The following is a 24165-nucleotide window of genomic DNA, read 5'->3' on the forward strand; positions in this document are numbered from 1 at the left end:
AAGTTCTCAAGTTTTGATGTGACTCTTGAATGTTACCTTGTTACTAATGTTTTCTCTGGTGGCTTTGTGTACATTTTAGGATGCGCCTCAAACTGGGATGGGTTGATACAATTTGGGATGGGTTGGGACTGCGACGCAATGTCATTTATTTGGCTTTAGTTTCTCTTTTTGTTTAATTGAACCTGTAAGTGATTTAGATGTTGAGCCCTGCTCTATTGTGTCAATTATTTTATATTTTCAATTGACCTGTTTTAGCTTAAACCTGCCAATGATGCATTTGCATTGGGCAGTGACTGCTTACTCTCCTGCTATTCTTATTCCACGTTCTACTACGTGTGTTTTTTTTTTTTAGGGGCGCCTTTCTTTTTTTCCTCTTTATACGTTCGTGCTCCTGAATCTTTGACGGTCATTTGCTAACTTCTATATACTTGCATAGTCTGCTTGGCTTTAGGGATTGCATGTTGAGTGATAAATCTGGCCTACGTGACAATATATTAGATTTTGGGTTGGCGAAATCACAAAATGCCTGCATCTTTTTAGTTGGAATGTGAATGTGAAGGGTGGTAACAGTCCTCTTAAAAGGAAGAGTGTCCTTACTTTCTATTAATAGGAAACAGGCAGATATAGTCTAGGAAACACACTTACATTTGGAACAGGTTGATTAAATCCTGATTAAAACATGTGTGAAAGCGTTTTCTAGCACCTTTGCTAGCAATTCCAGAGGGGTTGCCATTTTGCTTAAAACAGAATTAATAGACAGAGTGGAGGTGGATTTGGAATGTGTAAGCGCCAAATATGACACAAACAGAATTTTTGAAAAACAATTGACGGCGTTCTAGCTAGCCTGTGTGATGCAGAGGTCATACGTGGAGGAGACTTTAACTCAACTCTGGATGTCGCATTGGACAAGTCGAGTGCAGTCAACTCCAAAGCTGAAATTATAGCTAGGAAAGGTCATGTGGAGGTTATAAATATAGGGGATTTACATGATGGCTGGTGTGATTTTACACCAGGGAAGTAGACCGTGCACTTAACGTTCAATTCCTCATGGCACTTCATTGCAAATTTATTTTTTTCTAGTTAATAGGGGAATTTGTGGGGATGTGTGCAGCATTGATATAGGCAATGTTGTGATTTCTGAGCATGCTAGTGTTGCACTAGCAATAGATAAATTGATGTGACACCTGTAAGGGAGGAAACACAAGCCTGTTGTTCGGTCCAGATTTTGTTAATCATATTGTGTGTGAAATTCTGATGTATTTGCAAGCAATAGAGGATCTGTTGATAATGTATCTGTTGTTTGGGATGCTTTAAAAGCAACAATAGGAGGTAAATCGATTTGTTTTGCGTCTCGCAAGAGGAAACCAAAAGAGGCGGAACTAGTTAGGCTTGAAAATTAGTGTGGACTTGCTGAGGAACAATAGCTGTTCTTCTGCTGTTACCATGCTGAGTGCTAAGCGTTCCCTTGATTGTGAGCTGCATTGAAGGGCGGAGGCAGATTTGTTTTATACTAGACCAGCTTTTTGGGAGCGGGGTTAAAAAAAACTGGTATGCTGTTGGCGAGTCATCGAAAAATTAAGGAGAAGGCGAGGCAAGTGTTTTAAAATTTTGAACGAGGAGGGATCGATTTTGCGCAGGATTGAGGATATTTGTGTGCGATTTTAAGTAATTTTACGACTCTTTGTATAGTGATGAAGGGCATATTACTGAGTTGGATGTAAGCGAATATCTGCATCGGGTCGATGTTCCTCATTTAGATGAACATGACAAGTCTGTCTATTCCGGAGGTGGTTGACTCTCTAGAGATGATGACACCAAGGAAGTGCCCAGGACCAGATGGGTTCCCAATTGAATTCTACAAAACATTTAGCCACATTCTTGACCATTTTCTGGCACAATTGTACGTGAAGATTGTTAGGAAAGAATCAATTGCTGACACCATTCGTTCTGCGTTGATTAGTTATCCCTAAATCGAGAGAAAAATAATTCTGACTGTAGTAACTTTCACCCGATATCGCTGTTGAACGCGGTTGTGAAGCTTTTGGCAATGGTTTACTGCCAAAACTTGTTCACAAGAATCAAACTGGGTTTGTAAGTGGGAAGAATAGTTATGACAATCTGAGGCAGCTGTTCAATGTGATACACCTCAAGAAAAACTCTTTATATGCTAATGCGGCTGTTCGCATTGATGCTGAAAAGGCTTTTGATACAGTAAATTGGGTTTGCTTAAGGAGAACTGTGGCTCACGATTTCTGCAGCTTTTCTTGTAAAGCTTTGCATAATGGTGTGAAGGCTGTGGTGGCTGTTAATGGTTATGCATCTGATTTCTTTGAAATTCAGAGAGAATTCTTTATCACCTTTACTGTTTGATCTGTTCATAGAGCTTCTAGCAGCAGTCATAAAAGGTCATTCAGTCAGAGATTGTATTTCGAAAGTGCTCCTTTATGTTGATGACCTCTTTGTGATGATCTGAGACCCGGAATGCTCCTTTCGGGTGTTAATGTCTTCATTGCATTTGTTTGGTGGAGTCTCGAATTCTAAGATTAAAGTCTGACCTTGATCTTTCCGATTTCATCCTTGTGTCATAGGGGCTTGTTTGATGACTGCGAGGTGTGGGGCTGCTGGTGGATTCAGGTATTTGAGTATTCCGATTACTAGGGATAGTGATGCACTTCTTGCACATAACTTTAGGCTTAAGGTTGCAGAAATAGATGTGCTGTGTCAAAAAATTGAAATTAACACTTTGGGGCAAAATATGTGCGATCAAAATGATACTGCTCCCCAGGTTGCTGCATGTATTTAGCATGATTCCCCTTCTGCTATCGGGTAAACTAGTATTAGAAATAAATGTGGGGGCGGGCTGTTGCGTGGCTGAAAGATGGCCGTGGCTAGAGACGGCTCTGACAGGCACCATTAATATCCTGCCATATTATCCATCTTCCTGAGTTGTGTGGCTCTAAAGAAGATATTCTTCTACAACCGGAATCCGGGGGGCATCCGCTTTTCTAATCCCTTTTTTCAGATACCCTTGAGGTGGAGAGAACGGCCTTGCTGCAACACCTGACAGTTGGGACGGAGGCAGAAGCTGTGGATTGGTGGAGATCACGCCTGACTCGACCCTGTGGGGTTGTGTGGCTCTCGTGGTAAACATCCCGTAAGATATTACCAGTACCCCTTGTGCCCTGGCAGACCCTCTGCCTGTGTAGAGCCCGATTACGGAAGCCATGGCACATGGGTCGGCACTCCCATTTTGAAGGTGAGGATGTGTTTCCTTTGGGAGGCCCACCAAAACACTTGGGTGCCACAGCGATCCTCGCGGGTCTGAGCGGCCTGTCTGTTGGCAGCTGCGGTGATGCAGTGAATCCTGCATGGTGACGGGGTTCCCGATCATCGAATCCTTTCATCACGTTTGTGTCCCTCCTCCGGAGGACACTCTGTGGCACATTCTGCTCGCCTTGGTGGCCTGTGGCGGCCTGGAAAATACTGGAAGCTGCGACGTGGATGATCGGGTGTTCCACTGGCCGCCAACTGAGACAGAGATCAGGCTGTTGTATGGGTTGAATCTTGCCGCCCTGAGCGCTGGTCAATACCACATCTTTTAGACTGAGTGGGCCTGGGGCACGAATTCTGAAATTTGTTTCTGTTATGTGCAGCTACAAGAGCAGGGTTTTTCTTTTTCGCTCTGCACTCTAGTGGGACTGTATACATTTTGTTAGTAGAGTGCTGGTGAGGTGCTGACTGCTGCATTTGGAGACTCTCTTCCTGTTGGGGCTGTAGGTCTTGCGTCCTGGCGCGAACTGGGCAGAGTGGGGACAGAGCATTATAGTTGCAGATTGCTTCGACCCAGTGGGGCGAGGAGTCCTTTCCCCACCACCCCCAAGGGGGAGTACACTCTTGGAGTGTGGATCACTGGAATTCCAGATGTGAGTTCTGTTGGCAGGGTAGGTGCTTGTGGCCTGACCCTTGGGACACTGCACCGCCTATTTGAGAGGAGAGAGCACCCGCACCGGCGCCACAGTGGGGCATCAGGTTGGACCCCTGGAGTAGCGGAGCCCAGCATGATTAACCCTTAGCAGCAATCCAAATTGGAGAACTTTGCTAAACCGGATCTGCCTGGAGTGGCGGCTGCGGCTAACCCGGTCCACTCCGCCATTGATGTGACAGCGTTAAACCATACCTTGTTGGCTCTGAAAGACAGCACTGATAATTTGGGTACAAAGATTGATGCCCTTAAATGTAAAGTCGATGTGTCTGCAGTATTAATTGAGAAGCTTGAGAAGCATGTCAGCTGCAGAACAAAGAATGGGAGATGGTGAAGACAAAGTGGCGAAATTACAAAAGAGATGGCGCTCCTCCAGCATATGGGGAAAAGGGTGGTGGCAAAGAATGATGACCTTGAGGGGCAATCAAGGAGGAATAACGTATGCATCCTAAGGGTGTCGGAATCGACCGCGATCGACAACATGGAAAGGTTTGTTGAACAACTGCTCTTGGAAGTTCTGGATGGCCTCCTGGTCTCCAACATGTTCCTGGTGGAGAGGGCACATCGCTCTCTGGCCGTTAGGCCCCTGCCGGGTGCCCTGAGCGGGCTATTATCGCCAGATTGTTACGAGACGTGCTCCTTATGGCGGCCAGAGAGAAAGGTGAGCTCCGGTTTGGCTCATATGTGTTTTCGTGTAGGTTTGCTTGAAATGTATGGAATGGGTGGTGTGTGCAACGTCTTTATCATATGGATGAACATAGAGTTTTGGGATTACTGCGTATTCAGATCCACTCATAATATCTATTATTGCTGACTGTTTCCGCTGTGCTTGCTTCTTTTTTTATTTCTCTTTTTTAGTTGTAATATGGTTGTTTCGGTATGGGGTATTGACAGGGGGCGGAGAACGGAAGTTTGATTTTTTTTAGGTTTTTTTTCTTGGTATGCTTTTTTGGTAAAATAATAAAGAAAGTTTTAAAAAGAAAATAAGATGTTCCACACGTTTCTGTGGGATGAAGGTGTTTGACCGGAAACTCCAATGGACGTTCTTCTTAAACCGGTGCACCTGTTTACCATAGAATAATAGAATAAGGCAGTATCCCACTACCTTCGTGCTGCGTACATTACATTACTGACTTAAGTTGGATCATATTGACTGTCCAAAGTGGGCCCACACTGAGAGAGGATCAGTCTCTCTCCGACTTCGATTGATTGTCTGCTTTACATCGAAAAATGGCTTCTGCTTAACTTGACTCCGCTGTCTATTAGGCATGATATAAGGGATTGGAAAAAAAGTAATGAGAATCAAGGAGAGAAGTATTTGCTTTGTGGGGATTCATGTCTCTGGAAGAATCCAACTGTGCAGATTGATAATCGTACTTTTTCCTGGATTACTTGGCAAAAAGCTGGCATTTGGAGACTGTCCTAAGTCTATGATGTGCCAATGTATGCTTGATTTTGAGTTCTTGCAATTCAAATATAAGCTGAGACAGTCTGAAAGTCACTGTTATTATGCTTTGAGGGATCTTTTTGGTGTGTTATTTTCTCCCCCAAATGCTAGTGGGAATGGTTTGCCCATGATTTTACATTTGTCTAGGAGTAGTTCGCTTTCTGCATCCCTGCTCTATTAACTTCTCACTCCTTCTGGATTCAATCTGGCATCTCAGCACAGTAGGAAAAATTGGAATGCGGACCTCGGTTATAAGATGTCTGATATTGAATGGAATTGAGTATGCACGGGTCCAACATGTTTGAAATTGGCATGACTCTGCATTACACGCAACAGAGGATTACCCATTTTCTATATTGTTCCCGGGGAAAATGTGGTCAAGGATTTATAAGCCTACATTTGAACTTTATTTGTTTGAAAGAATCACAGAAAGTGTTAAAGACCTAGAGGATATCCCATGAGGGCGTGGTCAGGCCGGAACGGATGCAGACATGCCTGCTGTAGGCTCTTTCGATGGGCATCCAATTAACCCCCAAGTGTCACTTTATTGATCATATTTGCCCCCTCAGACTGGGCGACTGTCCCCACCATCAGTGTGGGCTGTCGGATGGATGAGTTTGCAGTGCTGGGGGCCCCCTGAGGCTTGCAGGCCCGCTATTGGTCTCTTCAGCGGCCTCTAGCAATATGGCAGAGGCCCATGCTGTAGATTTTACTGGCGGGCGGTGAGAGCAGGGGGAGCCGCTGCTGAACCCTGTAACGGCTGAGGATGGGGGCTGAGGGAAACTCCCGCTGACCGCCTCGACACCCACAAAATGGAGCATAACTAGAACACCCCCTTCGCCCCTTTTTTCAAAGTAACTGCAACAGAGAAGTGATACAGGGCAAAAGCCTGACACCGCTGGATGTTGAGCATGGCAAGGGGTATCCGGGCGGCATGGACTCTGCTCGGACTGCTCCCTCGCCGATATGCGAAGTGCTGTGCGGAGCGTTCTCAGGCTCCTGCTTCTGGCTGACAGGAGGGAGCCTGAGGCGGTCACCAGCTACTCAGGAGGGGGTCTGAGATTCTGATCACAGCTGCAGGTAGGCCTTCCACAAACGCACTCCACAAGGATACTGCATCCCTCTCCTCACAGCGCCCATATTACTGCCGGTGGCCTGAAGCCCCCAACTAGAGATGGCCCTCTCAACTGCACCGATAGGTCCAGAGTGGTGCTTTTCTCATTCAGTGTGACAGTCTGTGCCTGCCACTGCTGAGGGGCTCCAACTCAAGAACATATACACTATCCAGGACGAATGTGATCTAGCTGTGGGACAGCGCCTCTCGCCGGCCCACGTGGCAAGGCCCCAATGTGTACCCGCTGCGCTTGTGTGCTTCCTGCCTAATCTGGGCTTCTGCTTTGCCAATGGGGGAGCTGCTGTGTGCCCTGTGAGGGGGGCTTCAAAGTGTATAGAGCCCTCGACTTGAGACTTCCAAGATCTATACCCAGAGGGTACAACTCACTGTTGCTGTTGATGTGGGTGCCCTCAGTGAGGATCCCTGAGCCTCTTCGGCTGAAGCTTGCAGTGGGAGTCAGAGGGCATTGCCACTTTCTCACTGTGGCAAGGGGCTGTACTCTTCCCTGTGATGCCCAAATCTGGAACAAAGGCGAGGGCAACTGATATTAAAGCCATCCAGGACAGAAAAGGCAAGCAAATGCAATCGATCAGAGCGGAGGTCCTCAACCCCAGCGGTTGCCCACACTGATCCTCCATTTACAAAGCAGGACTTTGGGGACATGCTGTCAGCTCTTAAACAAGATATCACCCAAGAAATCAAATCTTCCAAAGAAAGCTTGGCTAAATTGTTCATGAAGCCTCTCTTCGACAAGCTTGATGCCTTAGGTATCGCGTATACTAACTACGCTGATGATACTCAAGTACTTTCACTGGCTCCTACACCAGAGATGCCCAAGTAGTTCACTCAATGCTTGGATGCTTGGATGGCAGCCAATGGCTTTTGCCTCAATGGAGAGAAGACCAAAATCATTATTCTAGGCCTAAAAACGACACTAGCCAAACTAGACCATTTGTACTGCAGCTTTACCATTGATAACACTGTCATCCCTGTCTCCACCTCGGTAAAGACCCTAGGCGTCTACTTAGATTCCTTGCTATCCATGTCTAGGCAGGTTAGCGCCATCACCACTGCCTCAGCACTCACCACTAAACTCATAAATGCAGTAAAACCATACGTATCCAAGCCCAACTGTCTCACAATAGCCAGAGCAACTATTGGTGTGAAATTGGACTATTGCACTGCCCTCCTAGCAGGTACCTCCAAACATAATCTAAACAGACTGCAAATCACGCTAAATAATGCACTCAGAGCAGCATTAAGCCTTCCCAAAAGGGAACACATCTCCAAGGCCAGACAGGCAGCACACTGGCTCCCTGTTAAAGAACCCATCAGTTTCGAAATCCTCACCCACAAATGCCTCACCTTCTCAGCACCGTCATATCTTGCGCAAACCTTATCCAAACCTGTTCACTCCAGACCTATCAGAACAAACTACTCTAACCTCTTACACACTCTTCACAGCAACAGGCCCAAAGCAGGAGGAATAGGGTTCCCATACATAGCCACCAAGCTCTGGAACACCCTACCCACAGACATCAGAACAGAAAACTCTCTTCTCACCTTCCGCAAAAAACTCAAGACCTTCCTCTTCATCTGACACCCCGTATGCTCTGCTACATGACCGTATATATGACTCCAATTGCTCATCACTTCTGTAACTAAGTAAAATGTCGGTAACCAGCGCCACAATGCGTCCGGGCTGCTGTGCGCTTAACAAATGCAAATAAATAAATCGCACACCTGAACTCGCACCTCGTGGGCCTAGTATCTCGCATGAACGACATGGAAAACACGGTATGTGAACAAGCACATGCACTTGTAGAACTGGCAATTGAGTTGTAGGTAGTGAGGAGCGACTAGCAGTAATCTGGGCCAAGCAAGCAGATCTGGCAAACAAATCCCACAGGAATACCATCTGCCTGCTCGTGATCCCGAAACAGATACAAGATCACGAGCTGGCAGTTTACGTACAGCACTTGTTCCGGTCCTTACGGGATCTCCCGGATTCTGAAGAGCTGATTCTGGATAGAACACACTGTGTTTTCTCTTCCTCGGTGAAACTTGGTGCCCGACGTCCTCTCTCGAATACACTTCTTTTAGCAAAAGAAGGCCATCATGGCAGCGGCTTGGAAAAAGGAGCCGGTGAATTACGGGGTTCCACGATTACTTTATGTCAAGACCTCTTGCCGCACACCTTGGCCAGCCGGTGGAAGCTACAGATGATCTTAATCTGACTGCGTTTGCGGAAAATACGCTATCCCTGGGCATTCCCTTGTAAGCTGATATTTGATTACCACAATTGCCACTATGTTATTGGCTCAGAGGATGAAGCGAGGGAGCTGATGGAGGATACGCCATTGCCCCAGGAGCCAGGGGACGGGGACACTTCGGTAGCTCATTCAAATCTTAGCCCCAGAAATGAATCGAGGAGAGCCATGAGGATGCGCGACCCAGCGAGTACACCTCCGAAGACTGACATGGAACCATGCTCGAGTGCTCCAGTCTGCCGCCTGCTGCCGGGCTGAAAACATTTCAGGGTCCTGTGACCTCTTGTACTTTATGGGCCACACGTAACTTTGGCATTTTGTGCCCACCCTTTGGGGATCTGTTACTCTATGTTTAGGTCTTGCTCCAGTATGAGCGGTAGGGCGGTGGACTAGTGGGTGCCTTGAGCGGATAGTGCCCGACAAGCCCTTTAATGATGGGTTTTGATGGGAGTGAGTGGAGATTTTCTTATTTTAATTTCTTTTCTGGTGGTAGTGGTAATTATTTATTTTTGATCATGCAGCTTGGACCTTTTTCTTATCCGGTGTTCTCTCCTAATGCCTTCTCAATGGGCATAGTGGATATCCGCTATACAGTCTTTATAATGAAAAAAAATTACGAATGGAATTTATACCGAAAAAAAATAACGAAAATGTAAGTGGGGGTGGAGTAAAGGGTACTTTGCGCATAAAACTGTTTCAAAATGTACTTGTCTTCTTTTCTGAGCCAGATGAGGGAACACTTTGGAAATCTCTCTTTACAAGTCCTAGATTGGCTGTGAAGGTAGCTATTGTACATTTTTTAGAGTTAATCGTCCCAGATGTTTCTTCTGTATAAATGTATAAAACATCTAAGAAAAACTGGGAAGTGAGATGTATTTTAGAAAAATAATTGTGTGTAAATGTATTATTTTACTGATTTTTAAACAATTGTTAAATATTTGAAAAGTTGTTTGTAACAGCTAAACAAATAAAAAAAAAAGTAAAGGGTTAAATCTTGTGGGGAAGCGGTTGGGATGGGTTTTTAGCTGGGAGAAACTAGGGCTTGGGGAGGGAATCCCCTGACCCCCCAAAACATTATTTATTTTGTCATTTTTGTTTCGTTATATGTTCATTCGTTATTAATTTGTTAATAAGACATGTAACATGGGTATCCCCCATGCTTTAGCTGTGCTTAAAGGGACTCATGATGGCGCCCCCGGACATATATTGCATGACCCTGAATGTTCAGGGTCTCAATGCTCTGCTAAATGCTTTACAGATTGGCTACCCTGAATGCGGCCCTGGTATTTCTCCAAGAGACTCATTTGTTGTCTTCAGGTGAAGCGCGCCTTAGCAGCAAATCATATCCCACTGCCTACTATGCATCCAAAGGGTCTAAAAAGCGCATGGTTGCCATCATCGTCCGTAAGGTCCTTCTCTTGAGGGTTTTCAAGATATTGCGGGATGGTAAAGGGAGGTATCTACTGTTGACAGCACTGATTCATGGACACAAAATTACTCTGGCCTCGATGTTCCTGGACTCTTTCTACAGGGTATTGGCTGAATTTTCTGAAGGGGATGTTATTTTTGGAGGGGATTTTAATTGTGTTACTGATCCAACTGTAGACAAGTCTTTCGCCCCAACCCCTCATGATAGAAGGAATTTCCTTGCCATTACCACGCTACTACGTGAACACTCCTTATTCGAAGCATGCCGCTTCTTTCACCCTGGGGGACAGGGAAGACACCTTCTACTTAGGGGTTCATAAGGGGTTTTCCAGGCTACATATGTTTCTTATCCCTAATACTCTCATCCGACTGTGGTGAGCATTGATATATACTTGAAGGCCCTATCTGACCACTCGCACTCGATCTGCCCCGCCCGACTCCCTTGACTAAACCGCATTGGAGGCTAAATGATTTTCTTTTCTTTTTGAAGATATTGTGCTTAGAAACCATATATCCAACGCCTTAACAAATCACTTTAAGCAAAACGGAACTGGCGAACTTAACTTCAGCCCGCTTGGGATGCTGGAAAAGCTGTGATCCTTGGGTGCTTTATTGAGCAGTCTGCGGCATGGGGGAGATCTAGAAAACGGCACCAGACTCAACTTGTGGGGGTGGGTGCGGAGAGGTCCGTGAAAAGGAGCACACGCTGAAGGAGTCTCGGTGCTTGCTCCTCGACCTGTGAGTAGCCAAACAGGCCTTGGAAACACATTTTATGGGAAGGGCACCCCACTCCAGTCTGCTCACAAATCAGCTGACTCAGCAGCACACCAGGGGGATCATGCTTGAACACAAGACTTAATTTCTCAATCTAAGCTCCCCCAAATCTCCCAGAAGCTCAGAGACCTCCTGGAGGCGCCCATTACCACCCAAGAAGAAGCCCAAGCAATTTGATCCCTCCCATCGGGCAAGGCTCCTGGCCCTGATGGCTAAATTGTTTAATTCCTTCTTAGTCTCGGATACCGTGATCGACAATATGGTGAAATCAGCCACTACCCTTTTACTGAAACCAGGAAAAGACGCAGGGAGCTGTTCCTCTTATCGCCACATAGCCCTCTTAAATAATGATGCCAAACTATATAGTAAACTAATTGCTACTCATCTAGGAGATGGTCTCCCGGATATAATTGACAGCAACCAGACTGGCTTTATAAAAATAGAAGTGTGCATGAGAATATTAGGAGAGTGGTGGATCTTTTTGATTTAGCCTCTCAACTCCCAGGGGATTACTCTTCTCTCCTTGGACACTCAGTGTGTTCAATAGTGTGTCCTGGCACTACTTCAAATTATTGCTACGGGCATATGAGTTTGGGCCCCACTTATCCAAACTGGTGTTAGAGAATTTTAATATCTCTTCCACCCGACTTAAGGTAAACTCACTCTGCTCCCATCTACTTCCCTTAGGTATGGGCACCAGGCAGGGCTGCCTCCTATCTCTCCTGATTCTTGCCCTGGCTATGGATCCGTTGGTCCAGAGGATCCGTCTTCATCCCTGCATCTCTGGTTTCACGTATGGAGGGACAACTCACAAAGTGGCACTGTGGCACCGATGACCACCTGTGTTTCCTCCTGGAATCATTGTCCTCCCTACTGGTACTTACTGACCTTTTTGATCAATTTGCCAAGGTATCAGGGTTCTGCATTAACTATGGGAAATGTGTGGGTCTGGCCCTGACTGAAACTCCTGAGGTTCTGACCGCCTTGACAGGGAGCTTTCCTTTTTGCTGGGCCAACCCGGTACTCTCGGACCTGCGGCTACAGATTACCTCAAAGTACATTACTTTATTGAAGACCAGTGGTCGAAGTGAGCGGGAGCAGTGGTACTCTACTTTTTTTTATTAAGTTTTTACTGTTCCTATACTTTTATTTTAAAAATAAACCTTTCCAGAACGGTTTCGTTTTAAAATAAGTGTAGGAAGAAGTTGAAACTTGCACTTTCAGTGTACTACACTGAACCTTTCCTTAAACAGCAGGGGCATGTGTTTGGGGGTTTTTATTGTGTGTAGGGGGGCGTGGTGAAGGGATATCTGGGGAGTGGGTGCAGGCCAGCAGGGAACATAGTTCCACTACTTTTTTTCGTACACTTCGACCACTGCTGAAGGTCAACATCCCACAGCTGTGGAAGGAAGTCAAAGAAGTATTACTGCAATGGGACGCTCGGGCGATCTCGTGGCTGGGCCGGATCTGCGCGGGCAAGATGCCCTTGCTCCCAAAGCTACTCTATATCTTTCAAGTGTTACCAATTCATATCCCAGCGCAAGAGTTGTTCGAGCAGTGGGGGAGTATTTCTGCTATCTCGGACCACCCAGAATTCCTCACAAGCTCCTCACTAGGTCCAAGGTCTGGGTGGGCTTGGGGTCCCATCGATGTGGGTGTACTTTCGGGCTTCCCTGGTCGCTCTATTGGGCACTAGCAGAGAGATCGCCAAAGTGAAAGGTCATAGAACAAGCCTCTTCTCCATTCTCACTGGCTCACCTTTCCTTCCTCCCTAAAGAGGCGAGACGAGCAGGTGGCAGTTTTAGTGACCACCCTCACCACTCATTGGGACAAGGCATGTGCTCAACAGGGGTGTAGGTCGGGTTGGGTCCTCTCTCTACGGTCCTTCAAAATCCTGCATTTTCTCCATGAATGCATGCTTGCGCGTTCAAACATTGGGCTGCCACGGTGATGGTTCAAACTGCCGGAGGCTGAGTGTTTTCGATATGGGCAGTTACGCCAATGCGGGTCCAGTAAGGGTATCGAGCAAGCAAACTGCTGACCTCTAGCGGGCATAGAACTTAGGGTGTCAGAGGGTCAGGGCTCACGCAAGGTCGCTACTTGTTACCGCTTGCTCGAGAACTCTTCTCAGGGAGAATAACGCCTGTTTATGGTAGGCTGGGAGAAAGAACTGGGGCAAGAAATCTCTGAAGACTCACTCATGGCTGAACGTGTGGGCCCGGGTGCATAAGAGCCTCTCGGTGCACTCTCATTAAAGAGGGAGCCCTCAAATTATGCTTTTGATGGTACCTGACCACTCAAAGACTTCATGCAATCCGCCCTGCTTACTCAGAACGCTGCCGGCACGGCTGTGGGCAACCAGGAGACTGAGCCCACATGTAGTGGCACTGCCCAACTATGCAGTCCTATTGGCTAGAGATTCGATCTAAAATTAAAGAGATCACGGGCAGCCAGATCCTCGTGTGTCCGCGACCCACCTGCTTGGGGATGTCCCTGAAGATGGCACGCTTGCAATGTCCGGTTTTAAGGCGGCTCCGGTTTCCCATTTCTCGATGGCAGCAAGGATCAACCGTGCTCGCTTCTTCTGGAAGTCGCAGAGAGGGCTGCGCATCTCTTACTGTGTGAAGGTATGGAGAAAATGTCAGCGCTTATTTCAGACCGAATGTTACATTTCTCCCGGACCTGGGCCTCCTTCTTAAACTATGTCTGCGGCAAGGAGCACATGTTCTTTTGGCCGCAGCTGTTGAAATACTTATTCTTGATGTAGGCATGACGTTGAGAATCAGTGGATGGGAGAGAGATACCACTGGTGCGTCACTTGGGCGAGTGAGCCCGCCAGAGTAAGAAATGAAGGCTTGGAGAGTGTGTATGAAACATAAAATAAGGTTACTGTCCTTAGTCGTATGGGGGGGGGGGGAGGGGCGTCACATTTCTGTTATCTCACAGGGTCTTACTTGTTGGGGGATTGTTTGTCATTTTCAAAAACGAAATTTCTATGTTTAACCGTGATCCTGGCTGGTTTCTTGCTATACTTTGTTTTCTATTCATTGAGATTTCAACAAAATATAAGTTAGAAAAAAAACCTAGAGGACATCCCCACTTTCTGTTACTCCATGACACGGGTTGCATTAGGAACTCAATTGTTTGTAGGGATTCCCTTCACTCCTATAGGCCTTTGGTCCAAAACTTTACCTGACGAACAAACAAAAACACGTATTTGAACTCCAGCTTTCCCCACGCTGAAACGTTTTAGGAATGTTTATACTTTTGTTGTGAAATTCACTGTTAACTGGTCGTAAAAAGAAACAAAAGAAATCGATATTTTACAATGTCGCTAGATGGCACTGCAGATCTATTGTAAGACCTGCTGAGTATTTTCCTTCAGCTTTCTGCATGTGTTCTTTCTGTTTGCTCGGACAGGTATGTTCAGAAACGCGCTATCAGCTGAATCAAGCCAAAATGAGGAAGGATGAGACCGAAAAGGAATTTAAAGATTACCGATCAAAAATGACACGAGACCTTGAACTTAAAGACCAGGTAAGCATAGATGCTGCCGTATTCGATCACACCTTCGTGGCTGCGTTCACATTTCCGTTTTTGTGTTCTATGTTTTTAACCCAAGTTTATACTCCCACTCGCACCGATTTCAAAATGGTAAGTGGTAAGAACATAAAATCCAATGTTAAGAGTTGCTTTACAAATTGACTTACCATCGGTTGCACGCGCTCAGCTGAGAGTGAAGTTAAAACACAAATCCATAGATAGTTGGGGAGTGCCTTCTGAAGGGAACTGTTGTCGCACCCCCAGTATCAGATGAAGCAATACCCCCATGATACTCTAGCACGCACCTAAAGCAATACATTGTTGAAGTGCCTTGTTTTCAAACCATGTCTTAGCGTGCCGTGCCAGTCGGACTTTCCCTTTAGGAGTATCTAGCATCTGTCGCTGTCTGTGTATGTAATGTTTCCAATGCATCTGTCTACCTTAATGCCGGATGCGCCCAGCACGTGTACTGTATGCAAGTACTGCATTTACAGGCAGGTGCTCGTATGCCTCAAAGGCATTATATATTGCGAATGCCAAACACGGAGAGTTTTTGTTGCAGACGGATGAAATGACATTCTATCAAACAGGTGTATTTCCTATTTGTTAATTGCAGTTGTATTAAGGACAGCAATTACCTTGTAACATCCGGATGGTCCCCGCGTTGCTTCCCAGCGGGTTCGCACTTTATGCATCCCCTACACACGTATATGCCGTTTGACTTCGTGCTTGAGGGGTGTTTTTTGTTGCGCAACAGCAGCCTCCGATAAGGTATAGCCGTACAGGTGGCCTTGGACTCCTCAGAAGGGAAGCGGGTGCATCTGTCCGAGTTTGCGGCCCAGACTAGGGTAATTGGAGCTGCCCATGTCCTTAGAAGCAGCCATTCTCATAGTCCGTGACCTTGGCTCCAGTGCTTCTTGCTGAGGGGTCTCCAAGTCCAGTCCTCTAGAGCAAGGAGCTCCATGATTTCAGGATATAGCTTTGCGGGCAGTGAACCCCAATGGGAAATATTGGCATGGTTAGTGGTTCTCCCAAACACGTGGCGCGACTGCCGCTCTCGAGGGACGAACTCGGGGACCCCTGCCATTTGCTTTGGGGGTGGCAGTGGCACATTAGATGTTTTCGAGGACATTGAACTTTGTGGTGAACATTTGGGAGAGAAGCCAGAGCTCGAAGTAACTGAGAACGTTTTGTTTGGGACACTATTTGAGTTATGGTTGATGTCCCTACACATGGTTTTGTAATAGTTGAGAGGGCAAGTATAAGGTTTAGGCACAGACAGATGTTTATGTTGACCTTACTGACACTGACGTTTCTTTAGGTACGAAAGTCCCACCTTAATATAGGGCAAATTAGGCTTTAATGACTTTTATTTAATAAAACATTGTTCAACTTTGAATCTATTGCCTGTGCCTCCTTCCACGATGCCAACCTCGTAGTTCACAGCTCCAATTAACATGAAATTTCAGAAAACTGCTTTTAAAAAACACTGGCAGGCACTTTGAATGCAAAGTCTGATGGTAAGGCTTGATTATAGGAACCTCAAAGAGATTGCAGAAAGAGGTGTTTTGGGCAGCGAGGTGAAGGAACTTGGCAAGAACACGCTTAGGGATTAGCATGGCCATGGGCAGTCAATGGGTGGGCAAATAACCAAACACCACCTGCAAGCTTTGTGTCATTCCTCATATGCCTTCTCTCCCCATCTGTACTCTAATGCAATAGTTTGGGCTTATGGGTGGCACAAGTGCCACCTAACAGCCCAAACTAAAAAGGTTTTGACTTTCAAGAGAGTCCCCTGCACACCCTAATGTTGCAATAACAACCAAGTACTCATATGATTTTGTGAGTTAAAACTTTATGCATTGATGATCTTGTCATCAGTGAATATTATTATCCTAGAAAAAGGATTTTTTAGTAAAAAGAAACAGTTCAACATAACCGTCGTGTAAATTTGTACCAAAATAATTAAACACCAAACACATTTTTATTTTGTAGTTAATGGTTCAAGTTGTCGCTATTACTGCATAGTCTACACAAACCAATCCCTCACAATTCCTCAAAATTCAATTGGTGTATCACAGGTAGACATTTGCACTTTGCACAATCTCATAGTCCAACTTTCTCAGTGGTATGTGATGTTCCAAATGTTTTAAAGTGCAATACCCTTTACACGTTTTGGGGAAAGTATCTCCCCTTCTTCAGAAGGTGTCTACCAGAATGTTCCTTTTCTCTGTATATCTACATGAAATAGTAAATAGATGAAAAATATTATTATTTTAGTAATCTTAACATAAATTAGTATCCATCTGTCATAACTGGATAGTTATTCATCAATAATCACCTGATTCTGCCTTTTGCTGTTCTTTGTTTATGATTCTAATGCCAACTTGGTTTGCACTGTAATACCAATCCTAAAAAGGGTAAGAGAGACTGTGTAAGTCCCAATTGTAAAAGGAGTGTTTTTATTAAAAACATACAACCTAATCTGTCGCCTCAATTGTTTTAATAGAAAGAAGTTGCCAATAATTACCTGAAAAACAGGTTAGATGTAGCCAAATAGAATATAAGGTCTGACTTCTGTGGTGTAGGTGGCTATATGCAGTCTTTCATCCTGTAAGTAGCTATCAAGGTGTGTTTATAAGTGTGCATTTACCTGTAAATTGGAAAGAAATCCTCTGAAGCTATTCTTGTATGATTTAAATACAGTGAGTTGCCACCAATTACTGTATCCATTTATATAAAGAGATCACAGTGTGAAACCACACATTGTTAAAAATTCTTACCATGTTTACATGGTGTGACTCAATCAGATGTCGCTTGCTACACTCCGGATTCAATTTGGTGTATCTCTTGGGTTTCAAAAACCATCTTTAATAAATATATGGATGTAGCAAGCCATGCCCACCTGGTGCCTTCCTGCTTGCCACTCTGTTTCCCTACTTAAGGAGCCCTCCAGTTACTTCTCCTTTGCAGATGGGGAGCAGGTGCAAGTGGATCTAGGTCAACTGGCCTAAGCCTCGCCCACCTGGTACCTTCCTGCCTGCTGCTCTTTTTCACCACTTAGCAAGCCCCGCCCACAAGCCCTGCCCACCTGGTGCCTTCCTTCACCATCACTGTCTTGTAGCCAATGCTGGATTTGACTTTTATGGACTTCATTCATTCACAGTGCGTCACTCTTTCTCAACTCTCATGCTGAACTTTGCATCTTGTACTCATGGTGGCCCTGAATCATGCTGTTCCCATCTTCATCTTGTACCCTGGCTTGCAACATTGTGTTACTACTGACTTCTGCAATTGCATTCGCTCTCCACTCTTGCTTCTCCACTCTTTTTGACTGCTTACTCGCTTTTCTCTCCTCCTTCCCCTTCTCCCTTGTCCTATCTCTTCCTCTTACTTTCTTCTATGCACTTACTCTATCAGAATTGTCCCTGGACCTAATATGATAGCAACCTTGTCTGTTACCTCCACCCTCCGATTACTGTTTTTTTCCTCCCCACCTCCCCTCCAGCACTATCTGAAATGTCGTCAGGCCTAGTATGATAGTCACTTGTTTTGTTCCTCCCCTCCCTTTCTGCACCCCTCTCCCTCACCTTTTGTTTTTCTCCAGCTCTACCAGAAATGTCGTCAGGCCTAGTACGGTAGTCGCCTGTCTGTTTCCATTTACTTCCCTCTCTCTCCCCCTTCCCTTCCTTATCTATGTCTTAGCTCTTGCATTATCTGAAATGTCGTCAGGCCGAGTACGATAGTTGATTTCACATCCTTACTGTTCATGACCTGTAAGAATGTGGTTGTATTTTCCCTTGTTTCCTCCCTTGCCTTTAAGCGCTTTGAAACACATTGTGTATAGGCGCTATATAAATAAACGATCATATCATATCATATCATGAAGACATCTATTTGGGGTCTGGGAGGTATATTAGGTCATAATCAAATGTATGTCCTCATTAAATCCATTAAAGGTTACTTCACTGAGTCAAGGTAGCAACAGGCTTACCTGTATGAGAGGACTCTTAATCATATGCATTCAGAAGTGTAGGTTTTAACGTCATCCCAAAGGTAATGTCCTTAAGTGCTGATTAAGCCTCCAATTATGGGTTCGGCATAGAAGAATACCTGCAGTCATATTAAAAATATTCAACCTTCGCTGTCTATCAGTCAGGAAAACATTCTGACTATGTTGGTTCCCATATGGATGCTGAGATCCATTCTGTCTAAAACAATCAGGGCTTACCTAAGAGGGGACTCTCAGGAAAGGGCTCCATCTAGTGATGCTCGAAAAACGGCATAGCTAAAATGGCTGCCGTTATATTTACGTGGCGTGATGACGTCATTGTGTAAAAAAGCGATGACATCGATTTGTTTACTTTTTTAGCCATGATGTACTAAAGAGTAAAAAAACGAACGTAGGGGCTCAAAAAAGCTTCTCTTGTCAATAACTTCAACCAATAGGGTGTGGAAAAAGGTAACTGTAGCCTGATGTAGCAGAAGTGCCAAATTATTCCAACTATTCAGTCTATTTAATAACTGCTTAATCTAGTCATCATCTGGTGATTAAGGAAAAATCCAGTTATGCTCACAGTCTGATGTATGCAAATATAGAGGACACATAAAAAAGTTTTTTACACTTTGTTGGAATAGTGACATACATCGATTTATCTCATACTTTATTCGCTAAGTCTGAGTATGTCTGTGAACCGTATGTACACTACTACTATTTTTGAAGAGCATATTTCTGTGATACCAAATTAACAATGTGTATCTATTCACCCACTGGCATATGCATTTATCAAATCTTACTTAGTTAAACTAGCAACATGGTACCGCTGTATTGGGCATTTAAAAACTGCTGCTTATGGTATCGGTAGCTACATGTACATATAGTAGCTAGGGACCCTATAGGAAAGAACCCACGTTATATTCTTCGTTCATTCCATTTGGAAAAAGGCTGTTAAATTCCGCGATCCAATATAGTTCCCTCTGACTCATGTGTCTGCCATGATCTTCTCCTCTTGGTGATTTTTTTACCTCTTTCAAAATAATTACTTTAAGATCGCTATGGTATGTTTATTTTGGGCAAAGTGTCTTGCAACTGGAGATTTGGTGTTATTGGTGTGTATATTGCTCTTGTGTTCATTCCACCTTTCCTTAACTTTTCTAATGGGTTGTTCCACATAGAAAAAGCCGCAAGGGCAGCTAAAACCATATATAACTGATTTTGTGTCGCATGTAGTGTAGTCATTCAGTCTAATTTTATGTCCACTGTGAGGGTGTCTCACATAGCTTCCTTTCATAACGTTGTTGCTGTTACAGCAGTTTAAGCACAGTACGTGCCTGTTTTCTTCTTTTTCAAAGTTTGTTGTTTATCAATCTTTGTTCTTTCTGCTTTCACTAGTTGATCTTTAAAGTTTCTGCCCCTCTTGTACGCAATGAGCGGGGGTTTTGGGAATAGTCTATCGAATTGTGGATCCATCTTGATGATACCCCAATTTTTCTTAATTATTCTTGTGATATGGTGGCTTTGTGCGGAATATATCAACGCATGGAGAAACGGAATGTCCTTAGATTTGGTCTTATTGATAAGAAGGTCCTTTCTTTCCAGTTTGTCTACTTTAACTTTGGCCTTTTCGATGAAATCCGTTGGGTAGCCTCTTTTTTTGTATTTCACTGATAGCAATTGGTTCTCTTGCTGTAGCGTTGTTTTGTCTGACATTATTCTTTTTACCCGTAAAAATTGGCTATATGGTAAATTATTCCTTAGGTGGTCAGGAAGATGGCTCAAGTAATGTAGTGAATTGTTAACGTCTGTAGGTTTGTGGTAGATATTAGTGATTATTTTTCCACCTTGTCCATTCTGTAATTCAACATCCAAAAAGTGCAATTTAGGTTTACCCACCTCCATTGTGAACTTGATACGATTATGTATGTGGTTTATGAAGTCCAAAAAAGCTCCCAAGTCTTCTTTTGATCCACTCTAGACAACAAAAATGTTGTCTATGTATCTCTTCCAAGTTATCAAGTTTTTTTGCCATTGTTGCGCATTCAATATGTGCATACACTCTAGATAGAACATAAATAGATTGGCATAAACTGGGGCCATGGACAAGCCCATTGAAGTTCATGACGCTTGTAGGTAAAACTGTGATTTATTCCTAAAGTAATTGTTGACAAGTATGATCTTACTCAATTCCAAAATGAAGGTTTTATTAGCTTCACAATTGTTATTCAATAGGCACCACTCTAGTGCCTCTAGTCCGTCCTGGTGCGGAATTGATGTGTACAAACTTTGTACATCAAAGGAAACAAGTATGTCGTCCTCCATGATGGTTGTTAATGTATTCAGATGATTAAGAAAGTCTGTAGTGTCTTTCAGGTAAGTGCTGGTATTCTGGACTATTGGTTGCAAGGCTTTATCCACATAAATTGCAAGAGGGTTAAAGATGCTGTCGTTGCCAGCTACAATGGGTCTCATAGGTAGTGTTTTTAATACTTTATTAATTTTGGGAAACCCATAAAAAATGGGCATGATCTGATATTCATTGGTAAGAAATGTTGGTTTATAGTGATAATGTCGAATGTGAAAATGTCGAAAACAAATGGTCAAAAAAAAATTTCAAATGTCCTTTTTTTTAATTTTCTTTTCGAAATGGGGGGGTTCCCCCGACCAAACCCCCCTTTTTAAAAAAAAAAATTAAACCCTTTTTTTAACGCACGAAAGCCAAAAAAAACCTGTAAAATAAAAAATGACATATTTGAAAAAATATTTTTGACCATTTGTTTTCGACATTTTTGTAATTCGACTTTTTGCAGTCGACATTTGACTGCACACCAGAAATGTGCTTGTTTTCTCAGAGATCCACTCATTTTCAAGCGCTCGGTCGAGTACATTCTTTAGCATTTCTCTAATCTCTTTAATGGGATCCTGATAAATTTTTATATACGTGTTTTCATCTTCCAATAGTTCATTAATTTCAGTGTCGTAATAAGTTGTATCCATTAAGACTCTTTAGTACATCACAGCTAAAAAAGTAAACAAATCGAAGTCATCGCGTTTCTACGCGATGACGTCATCACGCCACGTAAATATAACGGTGGCCATTTTAGCTATGCCGTCTTTCGAGCATCACTAGATGGAGCTCGTTCCAGAGAGTCCCCTCTCAGGTAAGCCCTGATTGTTTTAGACAGAATGGATCTCAGCATCCATATGGGAACCAACATAGTCAGAATGTTTTCCTGACTGATAGACACAGAAGGTTGAATATTTTTAATATGATTGCAGGTATTCTTCTATGCCAAATTTGAACCCATAATTGGAGGCTTAATCAGCACTTAAGGACATAACCTTTGGGATGACGTTAAAACCTACACTACTGAAAGCATATGATTAAGAGTCCTCTCATACAGGTAAGCCTGTTGCTACCTTGACTCAGTGAAGTAACCTTCAACGGATTTAATGAGGACATACATTTGATTATGACCTAATATACCTCCCAGACCCCCAAATACATGTCTTCATACATCCATATATTACAGATGGTTTTTGAAACCCAAGAGATACACCAGATTGAATCCGGAGTGTTGCAAGCGACATCTGATTGAGTCACACCATGTAAACATGGTAAGAATTTTTGACAATGTGTGGTTTCACACTGACCTCTTTATATAAATAGATACAGTAATTGGTGGTAACTTACTGTATTTAAATCATACAAGAATAGCTTCAGAGGATTTCTTTCAAATTTACAGGTAAATGCACGCTTATAAACGCGTCTTGATGGCTACTTACAGGATGAAAGACCGCAAATAGCGACCTACACCACAGAAGTCGGACATTATATTCTATTTGGCTAAATCTAACCTGTTTTTCAGGTAATTATTGGCAACTTCTTTCTATTAAAACAATTGAGGCGACATATTAGGTTGTATGTTTTTAATAAAAGCACTCCTTTTACAATTGGGACTTACACACAGTCTCTCTTACCCTTTTTAGGATTGGCATTACAGTGCAAACCAAGTTGGCATTAGAATTATAAACAAAGAACCGCGAAAGGCAGAATCAGGTGATTATTGATGAATAACTATCCAGTTATGACAGATGGATACTAATTTATGTTAAGATTACTAAAATAATAATATTTTTCATCTATTTACTATTTGATGTAGATATACAGAGAGGGGAGATGCTTTCCCTGAAACATGTAAAGAGTATTGCACTTTAAAACATTTGGAACATCACATATCACTGAGAAAGTTGGACTATGAGATTGTGCAAAGTACAAATGTCTACCTGTGATAAACTAATTGATGAATTTTAAGGGATTGGTTTGTGTAGACTATGAAGTAATAGCAACAACTTGAACCATTAACTACAAAAGAAAAATTTGTTTGGTGTTTAATTATTTTGGTACAAATTTACACAACGGTTATGTTGAACTGTTTCTTTTTACTAAAAAATCCTTTTTCTGGGATAATAATATTCACTGATGACAAGATCATCAATGTATAAAGTTTTAACTCACAAAATCATGAGTACTTGGTTGTTATTGCAACATTAGGGTGTGCAGGGGACGGGAGTTTTCCACAAGTTTGTGGACACCTGCTGATTTCACTGCATCATACATATAAACAAGCCACTTGACATTGTCCAGGTCTTGGATCTATTGGAATATATTGCATTGTTCCTAATTGGGGATATATAGTTGTGATTTAGGAATTTGTATTACGTGTGCTTTGGATTTCGCATATATAGTTTTGTCTCACTGTTGTGCAAATAGGTGACAAGTTATCAGGTGGTATTGGATGCCAGATATTTGGTCGAACTCCTCTTTAACCTCGAGCGGGATTCTGGCTGCTTCACTACAGATGGTTTTCTAGAGTGTTGTATTTTTGGGACCACCATGTTCTATGCCTGCAATGCTTCTTATAATAATGTTTTTTTTAAGCGTAAAGGAACACATGCACCGATATGCTTTCATTACATCAAATATTTGTCCAAAGAGCAAGAACCGAAAGAGCCCTATTTATCTCAGAGGGTTTTCATTGGTATTTGGCTGATGTCCTCGTACCGATCCTACACCAACCTGAAACCCTTCTCATCCTAGAATTTGGCGCAAGCACAAGCCATCATAAATGGTGGGGTTACTCCAAATTGAGGGCATTGACCAGTTCCAAGGGCTTAAGGTTCCTTTACCAAATGACCCCACGACCAAAAGTCGACCAGCAAAAGTGCAGCAACCTGAAATAATACTGCTAAAAGTCAACCGCCCAAAGGTATATCACCTCATTTTTGCATTTGTTTGAGTCGTAAGATTGACTTCCAAAAGTCGACACTCTTGAAAGTCAAAACCTTTTTAGTTTGGGCTGTTAGGTGGCACTTGTGCTACCCATAAGCCCAAACTATTGCATTAGAGTACAGATGGGGAGAGAAGGCATATGAGGAATGACACAAAGCTTGCAGGTGGTGTTTGGTTATTTGCCCACCCATTGACTGCCCATGGCCATGCTAATTCCTAAGGGTGTTATTGCCAAGTTCCTGCACCTCACTGCCCAAAACACCTCTTTCTGTCATGATCACTGCTTCCAAGGAGTCAGGAACAGCCCAACATCCTTG

The 24165-nt window shown here is 43.6% G+C and overlaps 1 protein-coding gene across 7 annotated transcripts in view; it reads left to right on the forward strand.

The window, feature by feature from the left end:
- Window positions 1-24165, forward strand: part of SDCCAG8 (SHH signaling and ciliogenesis regulator SDCCAG8) — a 2836880-nt gene that overhangs the window by 936157 nt on the left and 1876558 nt on the right. For all 7 annotated transcript variants that reach the window (XM_069607960.1, XM_069607958.1, XM_069607955.1 and 4 more), the window contains one exon: window positions 14436-14552. In XM_069607960.1, the coding sequence (XP_069464061.1) occupies window positions 14436-14552 (117 nt within the window). The remainder of the gene's footprint in view (window positions 1-14435; window positions 14553-24165) is intronic.

This window comes from Ambystoma mexicanum, chromosome 4q (assembly GCF_040938575.1).
Source record: "Ambystoma mexicanum isolate Mex_15411 chromosome 4q, UKY_AmexF1_1, whole genome shotgun sequence".
NCBI lineage: Eukaryota > Metazoa > Chordata > Amphibia > Caudata > Ambystomatidae > Ambystoma > Ambystoma mexicanum.